Below are 17,561 nucleotides of genomic sequence, written 5' to 3'. Positions count from 1 at the left end.
AAACACTGCTTATCTGGTTAACATGCATGCTTCATCACGGGAAAAAAAATTAACCTTGTAACATTCTGCATATTATTTAGCTTTCCAAACAAGGCTGACATTGAAATCAAGACATTTCAGGAGATAATTTGCACTGGGGCATTAGAGCAGAGAACCTGGGGTGAAATCTCCATAGAAGTCACTGACAAAGCGGCCGATGACTGCAGTGGGGTCAGTGTTTGATGCTGGCGGTCACAGCACTACAGTTGCATTCCTGGTTTTAGTTCCCCATCTGCTGCATCACCCAGTACAGGTCATTTAGGGCTAAACTTCTGAGCACCACTCCAGCTCCTGCCTGGGCACCAAAATCAGTGATTTGGTTTACAAGAGCTGTGGCTATGCCAGCTGCTGGGACGTGCTGAAAGCCTGTCTGAAGGCATCACAGTGGGAAGGACTGGACATGTTTTGCAACTCTTATACTTAAGGCTTCTGTGTCTCAATGTACTCATCTTCCGTGGTGGTAGGGTAAGCTCACCTCACTGGACTGCTGAGAGCCCCAGTACATTAGTATCTGAGAGCTGCTTTGAGATCCTCTGGAGTGGACATCCTATAGAAGTGGAAAAATACTATTCTTAAATTATTTAATATTTGAAAGGCACTCTGAAAAGCACCATTTAAGTGCATAGCATTCCTATTGTTAAATATTAAAAGCAATTTAAGTGTGCTGAATCTTGTTACAGAAATGCTGACTCCAGAAAACAAAAGCCTTCCTATTGAATTAAGAATAAAATGCAAATTAGATCCGCTCCCTACTTCAAGAGCTATATCTTCAGCTGACACAACTTCTACTTGTTTCGGAAACACGGAAATAAGGACTGTGCGGAGGGAGGCCTCGCTCGAATGGCAGGCAGGAAGTATCAGAAAATGCAGCAAGCAATTCCAAACAAATGTAAAGCTGTTTGGCAGAGGAAAGTCTTTCAGGATCACTGTACTGTGCAAGGCTTACTGTACAGCCAGGGCACAGGCAGGCAGGGGAACAGGGGAGGGTTTCATTCTTAATTAAGAATGTTCATCTCAAGAGACTCTGCCCTGTCTCCTGTGGCAAGGCTTTTCAGTGCAGATGGACACACCGCTGATGACATTACAATGTGCAGCATGTACTGAGGAGTATTACTGCAATGGAATTACTTCATGCAGCAAGGAAACAAAAGGAGCATGAATTTTAAACCTCTAGGCTTGTTGGGACCCTGAAGCTTCTCAGGGAAACAAGCACTGGTATAACACTGCTAGTGTTCTTGATGCAAAGGGAATTTCTATGGCCTGGAATAATTCTTCTTTCATTACTGCAGACAGGTTTCCAAGGCTTAGATGCCGTATAAAGGCATCCTGTAGAGGATTTTCTCAAATGCTCATGTTGCTTGCTTGCTTTTTATTTATTTTTAAATAATGCATGCTTCCGTTTTAAGTCTGCCTTTTCCCAATTTTATCCACCTTCCTTCAAAGGTTCTGCTTTTCACAAGTGCCACTCACTGTGGAAACTATCACTTTCCAGTGGGAGGCCCTTAGTGATCATTCTATAAACCCATGTTGGCCCCAGAAAGCCCCCTGTTCCTCTCCCTAATAATGGCCAGGTCTCTGAGTGAACGTGGAGTAAGCATTGCCTCTTTGGAGAGACCTGCCTTGCTTTCTCCTCATCCTACAGCAACTCCCCATTCCTGTGCAAACTACCTAGCCCTCGCCGTGTCTCTCCTTTTGGCAATGTGTTACTTCTATGTCTAGTCCTGCTAGCAGCTTGAATCATTTAAAAGCAAGATTTTCAAAATATATGTTTTTTAAGTTGGACCACAACTGAAAGGATGTTTATTTTTGTCTGGCAGCTCATGGGACACCCAGTTTACCCAGTAAAGAAGTTTGCATCACAAGCAGTCCAGTTGAAGCTGTGTAGGTCAGGTACAGCTAGAGATGTTTACAGAGACTGGGTTTTCTTACCAGTGAAGTTGATTTGGGCTTGATGTTCATTTCAAGAGCATCAGTTGGTGAGCCTGGAGTATTGATATAAGCGTTGTCTTGCATGGGCCATCCAGGAGCTTCCTCTGCATGCCCAAGAGCGTATGCTGTGGGCTTGCAAAGTGCTGTTGTACTTGCCCTTCCTTTACTCCTTCCAGTATTCACATGTCCTTTTACTTTTTCTCCACGGCAGGCAACAAGCACAGATTCCCATTGCCACCGCGGGCGTAGTTTACCCAGGAGCCATTGCCATGGCAGGAATGCCTTCCCCACATCTGCCCTCCGAGCACTCGAGCGTGTCCAGCAGCCCGGAGCCCGGGATGCCCGTCATCCAGAGCACTTACGGCATCAAAGGCGAGGAGCCTCATATCAAGGAAGAGATGCAGACCGATGACGTCAATGGAGAAATCTACGATGAATACGATGAGGAAGAGGATGACCCCGATGCGGACTATGGCAGTGACAGTGAAAATCACATTGCGGGGCAAGCCAACTGATCAGGGTCCAAATATCTCGTGACCTACAGGACTTCAAGGAGAAAAGAAAAAATAAATAAAGCCCCATCTGGTTTATCCTTGCCAGTGGCCAAGCACATTAACTTTCTCATACACTGACTGTTACTTTAACTGTTAGTCTTAACTAGTTGGGACATCAGCTGACTAATAGACATCAGCCTGCATCAGAAGAAAAAAGGCTCAGAAGAAAGGAAACAAAGACAACGACGACAACAACAACAGAATGATATAAGCTATGGGTAAAATAATGCCAGTAATTCAGCTGCTATACCCAAGCACTGAAGTCTTACCCGTCGACCTTTTATTATTATTATTTTTTTTTCAAATAAACTTTATGGCTGTTTGTTCTACAATGTTCTAGAAATTCTCACTCAGGTACACAGTGCCAACAAGTGGCTTGTGAATGTGTTTTGTTGTTTTGTGCTACAGTTTAAAGAGAAATAATTTTTTTTTTTTGGTAATGCACCTGACAGGAAAGAAAAAAGATAAAATTCCTTTGACCCCCTCTGTCTCCTCCTCCTCCTCCTCCTCCTCCCTGGCAAATCTGGGTCCGAAGTGTGTGCGTGTGTGCGTGCGTGCCTGTGCGCGTGGCTGGCAAGGAAGGAAGTGGGGAGTCTGTTTCTGTTAACCCCAACAAGCAATTATTTCCTTTCAAGAGAGGACTTCTCTTCATCAGTTGCACACCATACTGAGTCTTTGAGCAAGTGCCAAATTTGTACTAAAGCGCTGAACTAGTCCAATTTGCTTTTTTTTTGGTTGGTCTCTTCTTGTTTTGTGTTTCTTCTGCTTTTCTTTTGCTTCCTGCTCTGTCTTAAGTTAGGACAGTGTTGTATCTTAGACAATCCCTTGAAGAACCTGATATACCAGCAGCTGGTGAGATTAGACGTATATTTTTGGTTTTGCTTTTGCTTTTTAAAGGAAACTGTAGGTGCCGTTCTCAGGTGAAAAAAGAGAGAGAGAGAGAGAGACATAAGAAATTTAGAGAAAAAATATTTTATGATCTTGGATTTTCATGTGTGCGTGTTTATGGTACTAATAAGAATAATATTGGACTATTGTGAGAAAAAAGCACGTTCCAGAATGAAGTCCTGCACCCTCCAAATGACTTGGTCTATAAAGAGCCTTTGCTTTTAATTTACACTTCAAGTGGCAGCATATACAACATAAAAAAGGCTTGTCCAAAATGTGATTTGTTCAGCACAGGACAGGGTAACTGGAAATGTTACCTCCTCGCTGAGTGCAATTAGGTTACCATCATGTCCAGTTTTAATGCACTGGTACCTTCAGGGTGGCTAAGTACTGATCTCTGATTCAAAAGGCAATTTTTTTTAACTGACTTCTTTTTCTCCTTTGCACTTGCAGAAATCCATTTTTTATCAGTGGGATGTTTGTGTAGGAAGAAAGACTAATAGCTATGAAGAGACTTCCATATTCAAAGTGGGCATGTAAGAACCCAAACCTTTGCGGTGCCGAGTTTCCCTAGCTGCTGCCTCTCACAAGTGAAAAATCGTTCTCCTGGGCTAAAATATTTTCAGTGTCGTTCTAGAGCCCTTAGATATGTTGCTTGGGCAGTTTTGCCTTCCTTGGGCAACAGCAACCAGGTGAGGAAGGTGGATTTACACAAGCATAATCCTGAGCAGAAGTTAGGCTCTTTTATTTCCAATAAGGTAACTGAATGTTACGCTTTATTTCAGAAAAAAGAACGTAAATACAAGTGAATCAAAGAGTTTTCATCTTTTCATCTCCTCACTCTGATCTTCCTGTAGAAGGACAGGACCCAGGTTCATGTAGCAAGACAGAAGCATTAGATCTAAACCAACCAGCCAACCAACCAACCAAAAAAGCTACCTCTGATTTTGAACAGCAGCTATCCAAGAACTCCTCTCTGGCCTGGGAAGCAAAGTCTTAGGATCATACTGAAGCAAAAGCCTTCCTCCGAGTCAGTTTTCTAACTGAGGATGCCACCTCTATCTTCATGTTGCTCCCTGGTAAATTCCTACTCCTAGAGAGAGACTCATTGCTATCGTTATCAGTTTTAACTTGTAGAAAATAGCCCTGTGCATCTTAGTGCCAGTGAGGTCCCAGCCCAAGCATTCACCAGAACCATGGTCTTCAGTACTTAGCAACGTAGATTTTGCAAGTGGTCCCTTAATCAGGCAAATTTAGCCCTTGGTGCAACCAGCCATTTAAGTCCAGGTGCAGGATGAAAGGGGCAGGTAGGAGGAGAGACTGGAAGGGAGGTTGTGGGGGGTCTGTCTTTGCCTCTGGAAATCCCACTTGAAGTGTAACTTGACCTCTGCAGACCTTGTGCAAAGCAAACAAGCAAATGCCATTGAAGACTTAGGACAATACTCCAACGAGCAGTTTGGACGTGTGATAGTTTTACCCTGCAGCATCTGTTTTATTTTTCTCCTGTTTTCCCTTTGTTGATTTCCACCTCTGCCTCAAAAAATTCTTTTCTATTTTCTCTCTCTCAAAAGATTTGCTCTGAAGTTATGCTTGGAGTAGCTGATCATATCCTCCATGTCAGAGAGGTTCTTTTTGTTTGTACTTTATGACTGTGTTGGGTTTTTTTTTTTCAGTTGAACTGCCTCTTCTTGCTAGTGTTGTAATGGTAATTATAATAATAATAATAATAATGGTCAGCTGTTCCCAGATTAGTAAATTATGTATAATTTATTTTATCCCCCCCCTTTTTTAACTTTATTTTATTCTGTTCTAACTTGGCAGTGCAGCAAATGAAGCTGTTAGGCTATTTAAAATGGATACCCCTCCCCACCTTGCCTTTTTATATATATATAAATATATATATATACATATGAAAACAAATCGCTTCTTCTTCTGCTCACACCATTCCTCTTTCTTTTATTTTAATTTTGGCCCCAGCCATGTCAACTTCTGATGTTTATTATGATGGAGTGAATTAATGGGAGTGTTGTTTTCAATCTTAATTAACTTCTGCTCTCTCATCACTCATTTTAGTTATTTAATTACACCAGTCATCTAGAGCCAATTTTTTTGAAGCACTCTGTTTGGATAAGAAGGAAAAAAAAATAGACAATTGTTTTTATATCATTATTATGTACAATGTGAAAACAGATATTTGCTCCTTTTTTTTTAACTTTTAAATTTGTTCCCTGTCTTTGTGAACAAATTACTTCTGACTCTTGTGGGTTCACCTCACATTTGCTGGATGCTTGATTTCCACCACGTTATAGAGACTCTGGTTTAATTGTGTCACTTTGGGCTACCAGAATACTTTGTTTTAGCTCCAGGTAGGTGCCACTGCGGCAGGCGAGATTGGAGCAAGTCTTAGACGTGTGGGCTGGAAAGCCGGCCTCGGGGAAGTCAATGGGAAGAAGGCCCTTTGACTTCAGCGGGACTGAATTTCGGCCCCCAACTACGGGCTGCGCTGCAGGAGAGGCTCCATGGGCTCAGAGGAGCGCCTGTGCCGGGGCAGCAGGAGCGAGCTCTGCTCTCGGCAATGGACGGTGCGACAGAGCCCTTCTCCAGGAGCGCTCTGCTTTGCTCACTGCCTTGGCCTGGACTAGGGCTCAGATAAATGCTGATTTTGTTACTGTACACGTTTCCGTCTGAGAGACTGCGCTAGAGCCTGGGGTTCTGTCAGGCTTTTTGAATGGGTAGCTTTAGCAGACTATCCACGTCCTGCATTTGGATCTTGAAACCGATGCAGCAATGTTAAAAAGAAAAAAGGCAAAAAAAAAAAAAGGCTCTGGGGTCCCAAACCAGCAAAATACTTAACGCCTGTGCTAATGTTTTGTTGGGTCCAAGGATGAGCACCCATGTATCCTTTGGCAGTAGAAGACCAGATTTGAAAATGAGGCCCTGTTTGTCCCTCTTTAATTTCTTAGAAAAAACAAAACAAAGCAAAACATACATTTATAAAAAGATCTTCGTGTCTTGTTTCTTTTTTTTCCTGGGTTCTGTGCCCTGGAGCATGTAGAAAAACCAGGTTAGAAAAGATTAGGATCGTATTAACCTAAAAGCGCATCGAGGCCCTAATGCGGAGGCGGGCTTCGTTCCCCTCTTCCCTGGGAACATGGCGAGCGAGGATGGTCTTGGGGAGCTGCCGGGGAGGGGCGTACAGGCCATCTCCTCCTAAATCGGGGAGCCGTTCACGCTGTCCGTCTCGTGAGCTCACAAAAGAACACCACCAGCAGTGGGGAAAACGGGAAAAGAGAAGAAAAAAAACTGAGGCACTTGCTTCTAAGCTCAATTAAATAACACAGAGTATATCCTTTTTCAATTTATTCATGCCTTATATTAGTAAAATAGGATTTTTAAGTGCATTTAACATCTTTATTTAACCGTTCCGCTATATTAATCAGGCCCCCAGAAAAGAACACTAGCTATTATTATAGCATTTAATTAGTTTTGTAACCAAATCCTCTTATTACGAATGCATATGGAAGAAATTATTTCTTCGAAGACATTATTTCAAAGATTTGGTTACTGCGGTAGACTCTCTCTTTAATTAAATCATTTTTTAGAAAGTAAATTGTCTTTAACCTTTTTACAGCACATTTTCAGAGCTTTTTCTTTTTAATCCAAAGAGATGAGCTGTTATTGTCCCCGAAGAAGCCTCTGACATCACGTTCGTAACATCAAAAATAATTATACTCCGTGGAAACATAGACCGTACTTAGCAAGAATTCATCTGCTAGAATGAATGGCAACTCTATGATATCTCGTACGTTTAAGGGCATGATGTATCGGATAGGAAGTATTTTTGTCTGCCCACTTCTCTATAGAATCATACCTTCAATTTTGCAAAGAACTGTGTGTAATTCACTAGATGTGGATTCAAGTGTATCCTCAATTCACAGGGCATGGGCTGGCTGTTTAGCTTGGTTTATATTTACATTTTTTCAACTTTATCTTAACTTGTCAGTTTCCCAGATTGAAGAACACGTCAAGTTCGTTTTTTCTACTGACTGATTTCTCTACTCCCCAGTGTTTTTGTCACTGGTTTGCTGAAACAGTATTTATATAGCTCCATTGGCTCTAAAGCTCTTACTCCTTCTAACGTTTTGGATTTTACAAGTGAAATGAAAATAGAAAAGAAATAGAGACAATCAAATGCCTGGAGCTTAAAACAAAGTATGTGCAACCTACCATCTCACTTGAAATTTAATAAAAGAAATAATTATGTAAATATAACATAGAGTTATAGATTTATATTTTGTTCATAACACATAGTGTAATATAAGTTGTATATTTTCATGTTTTGGTTTTATGTTATCATTCATGCCACAATAAATGAAAAAAAACAGGAGTTGATGTACTCTTTAAAAAAAATACAACGTGGGTTGCCACCATCCTGGGTTTTGGTTTTTGGTTTTTGGTTTTTTGTTTCTTTTGCATTCCCCTTTTTCAGTATTATTGCCCTGCAAGGCACCAATAAAACAGCAAATGTGTTCTTTACCTATACTGTGGTCTGTTTCCCACTTATTGTAGCAAAGGGTGTGCTACTTACTTTTGTTGTCAGGAGAACAAAACACCTGGGCTCAAGGAGCAAAAAATGAGATGTAGATTCGGCTTACTAGTCCGTCCGCTCCAAAACTCAAGGTTTTCATCAAATCATGGGAAAAAATTTCACCCCATCCTTAAAATATCAATATTAAACCAGAAGAGAAAGTTGGTTCCTGAACAATGTAGGGCAGTGCAATTTCCAGTTCAGAGTCGGGGCACCTCATAAACAGGGATGGTTGAATCCAGAGGTTTGGCCCGTGCCCACCTTCCCAGGTTGCGTTCGCTTTCTACAGGCTTGTCTGTTGGAAGACCAAAGCAAATTCAGGGAAATACCCAATTATAAACGCCGATGACACAAAGCTATGAAAAAAATAGCTCTGCTCATAGTTAGTCAAAATGTCCCAACATGCTGCCTAAACAGTTCATGAAGTTTTGACAGCAGCATATGGCACAAAGTGGGATGAAATGAATTTGTACCTGTTTTTGACAGTAAGTTATTCTGATGGGTGCTTACTCTCAAGTGCCTACGGCTTGACAGATGCCATTCTATGGTTCCAGATTTCCTAAAGGGAAAAGGCAATATTTGGGAAAGCAGGAGGTAGCTGGTGGAGGTCCTGTGAACCTGCCCACACTTCCCTTGCTTGCCAGGCTGTCCTCTGCACTCTCCTGGGAGCAGGGTGGCACCTGAAACATCCCGTCAGCAAAGCAGAGGTCTGTTTTGGCAGCTTCGTGATACGGCCTGTGCCATATAGCGCCTGGCCAGGGGAAGTGGAAACCAACCTGAGCAGAGCCATATAATGCGAGGCTCAGGCCAATAAATGGCAGCATCCTTTAACCCCTTAAAGTCCCTTTATCCATCACTGGCATCAACATGTGATGAAGGGAGCACCTGTCTGCCTGCAAGGCCAGAGGAACAGACATAACCGCAGTGTGGCTGTCAAATTACGGTGTAGTTTGTATTCAGCGTGCCTGAAACCTTACCTGCAACTTGAGCCAAGGCAAACGTTTTGCTTCTTTGCCCTTTTAACAAACATGACCCTCTAATAAGGAATACTGCTGCCAGAGCCCCGCTATCTTATGCCGTTGCTGGCATGGCACACACTGCCCACGTGAAGCATCACTGAGCATGTAGGCCTTCTCACTGCCCTACGCTGAGATGGAGGGACATACGATTTCTTCTTTTTTTTTTTTTTTCCTTTATGGCTGGCCTGGTACCTAACAGGGGCAACAATGTTCCCTAAACCAATGGGAAAAAATGTTTAGGAGAACATGAGAAAAGCTAAGCTGAAGATATACCTACATTGTAATATGAGCGGACAAGGCTGAGCTTTGCAAAAAAAGGAATGAAGACCAGTTAAACCCTAAAGGTGCAGCCGAAGTAAAAATAGGCTTCTAGAGTGCTTAAGTGATATTACGGCCTAGACTTGGGAGTGGTAACAATTCTTTCCCCAGACAAGTTGTGGGGTTTTTTTTCTTTTTTCTTTTTTTTTTTTTCCCCAAAAATGCTAAAACATTCCAGCAATTGCCTGTAGCAGGAAGGAAGAAAATGAGGATAATTATGACATTAATCTATTTTAAAAAGAAAGACGTGTGACAATTAGCGCATTCCTACCAAGAAAGTAACATACAGAGCTATATATGTGTAGGAAAGTGAAAAGACCCCCCACAGAAGCCATGAAAGGTTATGGAAAGCGTATGTGCCTCATGAGGAAGCACAGCGCTGTGGCTTCAGCACCAGCGAGAAAGAGTGCATGGGAGCTTGTCAATAAGCTTTCGGTTAATAAATATTCAGCAATATTGTAGAAAAGCAATGTGGGAGAAGAACCAGCAGTGGCTGTCGGGCCAACCAGTGGAAAGCGCATACTGAAAAGGTACAGAAAGTCTTGTGAACATATTTATCAAAGTAATCTAGTGCCTGAGACTGGTGGGCTCGAGGTAGTTGGAGTAGCTAATTTCAGTCCCCAGGATGCTTACGCTCATGTCTGTTGGTATTACGGTAGCACTGATGGCCAAGCATTGAAATCAGAGGTTGCTTGTAAGCTAACAATGAGGACAGGAAAAAGAAAATCGTGCCGCAGCATCGCTGGCCTAATTCAGAAAGGCTGGTGGTGTCGGCAGCACTGTGAGCATCAGCTACGCCCCGGCTGCAAAACCTTCCCGCTAACGCAGCTACACAAGGCAGAGGGGCGGCAGCCTCCCTTCCCCATTCCGGGCTGGATTTGCAGGGCTGGCAGTTAGCAGACACTGTGGGGTTTCAGTGAGGGTTTTTCTCCCGTAAGTAAATTTGATCTGAAAGCTAACGCAAAAGATATCCTACAGATTCACTGCTATCATTTGCAACAGTTCCTCTCCAGCCGTTAGTCACGTGAACTTTGCAGAGGTTATGACACTCTTGGTCTTACGGCGTGGTTCAGCCAGGTCACAGGTTCCCACTCCCCCCGTGCCACGTGCCGTGAAGCACATGGACACACACCTACCTACCCTTGCCCACTCTATGCCATGTCTGGCATGGCTACTCAAAAATCCTGTTGTTGGGAGCTGGCTATCTGTATCTGCCACTTTGAGGGATTAGCCAGTGCTTATTGGTTTTGGTTTGGGGTTTTTGTTTTGTTTTGTTTTGTTTTGTTTTGTTTTGTTTTGTTTTTTTCCTGGTGGCGGAGCAGCCTTGTCGGAGCACAGCAGGCACCTGGGGCCGGGGGAGCGGGGAGAGCGCCCAGCGCTCAGCCGGAGTCCTCCTCCATCTCAGACCAGGTTCGGCTCAGAGCACTGTACGTCCAGTGAACGCAGCTGTCGCCACCACAGCAGCACTGTACGGCCGAGGGCACGTGACAGCAGTACCAGGGAATGGTCATTCCTGACCCATTAACCTAATCAAAGCAAACTGCTTGGCTTGAGATTACAAATTTATTGATTACGGGTTTGGTTATGTGCAGGCTTATACCAATTTACCTTTTTGGATGCTTTTAAAATTGCTGCCAGAGGCAGCACGGAAAGTTACTTTGGTCAAAAATCAGGCTTGCCCCTGCCCCCATCCCTGTGGAGGCCAAGTCAATTAGGAAGAGGTTAAAGTCACACCAAAATACACTCCTTGGCAAAATCTAAAATATTTCAAGCAGGGAGCCTTTCTGTAGAGCTGGGTCTTAATGGCACTAGAATGGTGCATACGTAATTGAAAACACAATTAAAAGGACAAATTTAAGGTTTAGTTAAAACTCTGCCAGCCCTGTGTGGCGATTCAAGCTGCAGTTTGAATGGCTTTTTGAAATAAGTTAGACTTGGTTTAAGTCCTGACTACATGTTTAGTCTTAGTAAACAATGTCAGGAAGGAGGAAGGAGGGCTGGTCTGTCACAAATAATGTAAACTGCTGGCATAGGTACAGTTGTAGCCATATGAAGGACAATTTACAGTGCAAATTATTGCCCATAGAAAATACCATTGGTAATTTCAAGCAGCTGCACTGGTGCACTGGCGACTAGGGGGGGTGTCAGCCACGCTGATGTAGCTGTACCGTACTGAGTGTGTGTGCGTGAAGACAGGGGCTCACACTAAGCCCTGAAAAGCCCCTCCTAGCCCCCCGCAAGAGCATCCACACACAGGGATTTGTGTCGGTTTAACTTCACGTTATCAGCGCAACTTTCACAGGCAGTGAATGCCGAACCCACCAAGGATAAATCAATGCCTCCCCTTGTATTTAAGAGAGATATGACTTAAATACAGTAAGTAAATCAAAGTAATTATTTAAAACTAAAATGATTTAAGAGACTTAGTCTGGGAGAATGGCGTGGTGGTTAGAGAAGCGGCTGAGACGCAGGACTTCAGCAGGCTATTCCTGACTCTGTCAGAGACTTGCTCTACAACTTCAGGAAAATTACTCAGCCCATCTCTAAGACTGCTATAATAATACCTACTTCAAAGGGGTGTTATGAGGCTTAATTCATTAATGCCTGCAAAGCACTTTGAGATCTTTGGATTAAAGGCACTACAGCAGTGCAAAGTATTATTAGCTACAGGAAAAAGCTCTCAGGCAAGCATGGCATTAAATGTCTGCAGTTTAAAAAAATAGGAAGGAAAAAAAAAAACCCTCAAAGATGGGCAAATTGTGGGTGGTTTGAGTTTTTTTCTGTGGCCAGGTTTCCATTAGTCAGACCCGTGCTTTGCTAAACCAAGGCCAGGAGTGGTACAGCTCAAGGCCCAATTTTGCTCTCACTCCTAGAGCTCCCAGATTGCATAGGTAACTGTTTCAGTTTTGGGCTTCTTTTCCTCAAAAATCCTGACTTTGTGGCTCAAAGGCGTGTAGAACTTCCCTCTAAGGACATGCTGACCCACTGAATTAAACAAGAAGAAAATAATTTTACCTTGTATTGGCTACCTACATTTTTTTTTAATTCAGTTTAAGCATTTACTCTCCCAATGAAAAGTCTATTTCATTTGATTTAAAAGGGGTAAGATTTTCATCATTCATTGGTAATTGGATTCAAAACACACAAAACAGGACCTTTTTTATTACCCCTAGTAGAGCTGCTCGACCTACTGTGAGCACAATTCCAAATGGACAGATTGCAATGGACAATCACAAATGGACTAAATGGAGGGAAAGTTTTAAAGAGTGCCTTGGCCCCAAGTATTAATTTCTTTTTCTGATGTTAGGTTTTAAAAGCAAACAACTAAAGGTAGTAGGTTTTTCTGTTGATCCAAATTTAAATCTTGTCTAATCTTATCATTCATTTGGTGCCCGTGGCAGCACCTGTGCACTAACTCGGGGCGCATCAGAGCCCCACAGGGCAGGAGTGAGTGGGATTTCTCCCATCAAAACCAGGCTGCAAAGGTGAAGACACAAGCAAGGTTCCCAAAACAACCAGCTGCAGAGCAATCTTAAAGCTGTCACATTTACCTTGTTAACCAAATTAATCCAGATTTTAAGTTTTTTATATTCTTTAAATCTTTGAAACTTTTCAAGTACAACTTACTGACTTAAAAATAAACATAATCAACAGCCTCCCTCACACACCTTTAATGAAAAGAATGTAGCATAACAGCCTGGAAATTTATTTTTGGGTTTTTTTTAGAGCATTTCTGACTATGGTGAGGAAAACCTTTTAACTTCACTTTGTTTCCAGGTCCCATTGAAAGAGAACACAGGGGAAGTGAAGTATAAGTGATTCTGGCTCTCGGAGATGCTTTGTTTCTCTTCTGATAGAATACGAAACTTCATGTAGGTGGTGGGTAGAGCCATCGTAACCTGCTTTCTTCTGACTGAATGAGGGAGGTCAATATATTATCGTATCAAGGAGGAAGAAATTACATAGGCGATTCCCCCACAGACAATAAAGACAATTCTGACAGCATGATCAAAACAACTGTATAACTTTTCTTTTCTTTTCTTACAGACACACCAGTGTTTAAATGACAGCTGAAAGAGGATGATGGACTAAACACATTATTCTCTGTTCCATCTAGTTTTTTAAAATAGAAATATATCTTGAAGACTATATTCAAGTTGATCAAATAATAAGTCAATTTGTCAATAAAACAGATTAGGCAACCTGTCTGCTGAGATGATATCTGTCAAACAACATATTTTGTTAATACAGTCTAGGAGCAAATGCCTTCACGAAAGACAATACAAAAAAACCACAATGCCACTTTTAAGTTTATTGAAACAGAACGCTGACTTATTTCAGTTATAGATGTTTAGACTTTTTTACTTGAAGTTCTAGCTGTTAGTTAGCAAACCACAATTCAGAAAAGACTAGAAACAAGTGTTAATGGCCTGGTGGGCACTGTCTGCTGCTAAGATGTGGGTATATTGCAGAGCCACTTGGCAATGCCCACACTGTGGGCGCAAGTCATCATTTTGGGGGGGGGTGGAGGAGTATCTCCATTTCTCCGCGCACTGTTCATTCTTCACTCGCCCGTGTTTGTTACCCCCGTTACCCACTACTGGCAAGACATCTACAGCTTCGACTGATCTGCCTTGTCACATCACAAGCCCTGTCACTGCGCTCACCGGATTAAGGCATGATGCTTTGGCACACTGTGTACGCTGATGCAAGTTATCCCTTGGAGATGTTGGGCCGTGGCCTGATCTCAGCTGCACAGGGAGATCTCTCAATTTACCCCATGTGACAAAAAAATAGAGGAAGCACTAACACGCACGAATGCACAGAGTGATCAAATACTAGTAACGTGGAACTAAATGGCATAAAGCTGAAGACCCACTGCTGAAAACATGGATTCATAACTCAAATAGAGCTTGAGTTGTCCAATATAAGGTATAACCAGTGGCTGGAAAAGGCCAGCACGTGGCCTAGAAAATTTCCATTCTGAATACTGGAAACTTAGATTAACCAGTCTCTGATATTAGCGGTTTTGCCAGGTGAAGTTCAAGCCAGCTGTTTTAGTTTGTCTGGTTTTCTCCCACTCCCTCCCTGTGCTAATGCCCTGTAATCCTCAGGAAAGCGGCTGGTTCAGAACCTCATATTCTTCTTTCTCAATTGGGAAGAAACAAGTGATAGCGCTAATAGGTTGGAAATTCAAGTAGAATTGTCTCGGGTTTGATTTATGTTTTTTTAAAACAGAACTTGGGCAGCATTTTGTTGCAGAACTATCTGATGCAAAATATACACGCTGAGGAAAACTGAAGCTACTCAAAAGTGTGAACAGGTGCTCTAACACGAGGATCAACCATGGTGGCTGAAAACCAAGCAAACAAACAAAAAAAAGAGCTTAAATGCTGACAGAGATTTAAGGACTTTCCCACCCAAGCTTGCCTGTGCAGGCTCAGACTGCTGTTAAGAATTAATGAGCTAATTTGCTATTACTCCCAATTATGCATCAACACCTTGTGGGACAGAAGAGCTTTCATTCAGAAAAATCTTTCCAAAAACTATAAATATGGAAACTATATTCTGAAAGCTATAGATTGTTAAAAAATAATAAATCTCTGTGGCAAAGTTGGTCAATAGAATTAAAGACTGCACTGAAGAAAGATGGGTATTGGAAAAAAAAAGTCCAAAAAGCCCTGTCAAAAAATATGTCAAAACATCAATTTTTGTGGTGAAATTTCAATCGTAGTCAAAGATATTCCCGTAAAGTCTAGTGTGTAGTTCATTCAACTTATCGTAGTGGAAATCCCCATTTACAGAACTGGACGGTACACCCGTTAGGAACATGAGCTTCCACATTAATTTCTGCAACCCTCTGAGTTTATGTGACCACATGGCAATGTCAGGAATGCTTAATTACCCACCCAGCCCTACAAACGTTGAAGCACAAGATAGCCAGCAATCCACTCTCATTCAGAGTAGTTTGGCATGTCTCCACGTTGTAACTAACCAGTGTTACCCCTAGCAATTGCTCTTTAAAGCAAAAACATGTGCAAAATGTCTTCATTCAGCCTAGTAGTATCATATGTCAATCAGATTCAGGATGCAGAACTGGCCAGCAATATCCAAAAAAAAAAAAAAAAATCATCTTTCTTGTTTGAATCACTTTGAATTAACTTGACTCTGTCATGTTACTGGCAAGAATATTCTCTCTTGAGCATCTGATTTCTAATTTTTTTTCTTTTTCTCTTTTTTTTTTTTTTTTTTGGTCTTTGGATTTGTCTGCAAGTTCCAAGGATCTGGTTTAAGCTTTACAAGACCAACTTAGCCTGGGGCTTTGGCAAGCAATTTAACATTGTCTGCAGCGCACTGAAGTTTATTAACACCTTTCAAAACCTCTGCAAGTTTGTAAATCAAGCAGTGGTTCATTCTCCAGCAATAATAAGGGTCTGGTTTTGTTAATGTATATAAATACAAATGGCATATATTTATGCTACATGTGCATATGTATGACATGCGTATATTTATATTTAAGTGACCTTAGATATTCGCTGTGTGTCATAATGATGGCATTGAGACTTACTGAGCTAAAGCCACAGAAAGACAGCATCTATCAGTCTAAAAAGTTATATCAGACTTCTTTTTTTTTAAAAAAAGAGGATTTTTTTTGGTTTTGACCTTAGCATCCAGATCCTATGCTTCTCCGCTCTGAAAGGGAATGACACTGCTGACACCTGATGCTAACACATGGCAAATCCCAAACATCTACAGCACAGCATTGGTGTTATTTTCATCTGATTCCCCAAAGAATTACTCTGCTCCCAAAAGTACTTCTCCCCCCTCCCCATTCTTTTTTTCCTAGGTGACTTTATCATGATTCACAAATGCACAAAGGATAACACCAAATTTATCGTGTGTCTTCCAGATCTAGAGGAAAAGATATTGCTTTACAGTAAGGTCCCGCTAAGATACTCCACTGCCCGCAGAGCAGTGAGAGCCATGTGTAACCTACAGAGGAAAATGAATGCTGCTGTAGTTTAAAATAAATCAATAAATCATTCTCTTATTAGTATGCCTTCAGCCTCCATGATACTTTCATAATCCTCAACATAAAATGATTTTGTGGACTGCTCACAGGCCCTGAACCAAGGTATAGGTGGGATGTCACATGGGGTGGCTTATATGTCATCGTACTAACAGCTTGTGTCAGGAGTCATATCCCGTGCAACCACCACGTAAATGGGAGAAAAAGTACAACCGTAGCACATACAGAGTAGTACTGCATATGCATAGAACAAGCCGTTGTAAAGTAAAAGATCACTGTGCTGTACGCACGTTAGGTGCACATAGTGTCCCTAACCATGCTGCTGTGAGGGTAGTCCTACACTGACAAAAGTAAAGCTTCAAAAATTGGACTGTCTGTCCAAACTTATGTTACGTAGGCCTCCTCAGGCATATGCGTTATGTTCTAATCTCCAACTACATGATTATTTGTGGTTTTTTTCTTCCTGGGGCCTTGGCTTAGCACAGAGCACAAGATATACTGACTTCACCGTAGACCCAAAGCCAGCGTTTCCTTAGAAGATCACTGCTCCAACTGCGTCTCCCAGACTCCGCCATGGCCCACCGTGCAAGCCCTGCCGCAAAGGCAGATGTTTTAACTCCCTTTGGCATGCACCACTACATTATTTGCATTCTTCTCAACTGTTTGCACTCTTCAAATCTGTGGAAGGTCAGTGGGTAGGATAAGTATTGTTTTGTTGATGAACAGTGAAGACATAGTGAATTAAAGGTCAAATAACTTCACTAATTTTAAGCATGCAAGTGGATAAGCCCCAAACCTACCTGTTGTTTAGAGCAATTTAGGAGTTCCAGCCTGGTTTCTTTGGCCTTCAGTTGCCACTCTGAGCACTGAGCCTTTCCACCAGGCAGATTAAGTCCTAGATTCAGAAAGCGGGGACTAGAACCAGTGGCAAATTGTGACTCTTTTGACAAAAATAGCCCAGGTAGGTAGAGAATTCAGACATCTATTCCTTTATTCTTTCACCCATTGAAAGTCTTTGCTTCTTATACCCCACCATGACCATGCTCTGCAATACAGGAGCAGAAGTCTCACTGAAAGGCAAGTCCTTCACTGTGTGGCTCCCACTCAGCTCGAGCAGTCCCTTGAGCAAGGCAGGGCTACTGCAGTGAAAACAAGATATCATCTTGCCCACGCTCAACAGAGGTTGTGGATGAGAT

General features: G+C 42.1%; 1 protein-coding gene across 7 annotated transcripts in view; it reads left to right on the top strand.

Annotated features, from left to right (window-relative positions):
* Positions 1-2,691, top strand: part of SOX5 (SRY-box transcription factor 5) — a gene marked incomplete at its 5' end in the record, with an annotated part of 291,635 nt that extends 288,944 nt beyond the window's left edge. For all 7 annotated transcript variants that reach the window (XM_082308710.1, XM_082308708.1, XM_082308706.1 and 4 more), the window contains one exon: positions 2,180-2,691. In XM_082308710.1, coding sequence (XP_082164836.1) covers positions 2,180-2,483 — 304 coding nt within the window. In that variant the 3' untranslated portion in view covers positions 2,484-2,691. The remainder of the gene's footprint in view (positions 1-2,179) is intronic.
* Between the last annotated feature and the right edge of the window lie 14,870 nt (positions 2,692-17,561).

The sequence above is a fragment of the Platalea leucorodia genome, assembly GCF_965183815.1.
Source record: "Platalea leucorodia genome assembly, chromosome: 4".
Lineage (NCBI taxonomy): Eukaryota > Metazoa > Chordata > Aves > Pelecaniformes > Threskiornithidae > Platalea > Platalea leucorodia.
This window is presented reverse-complemented; position numbering and strand designations above follow the sequence as displayed.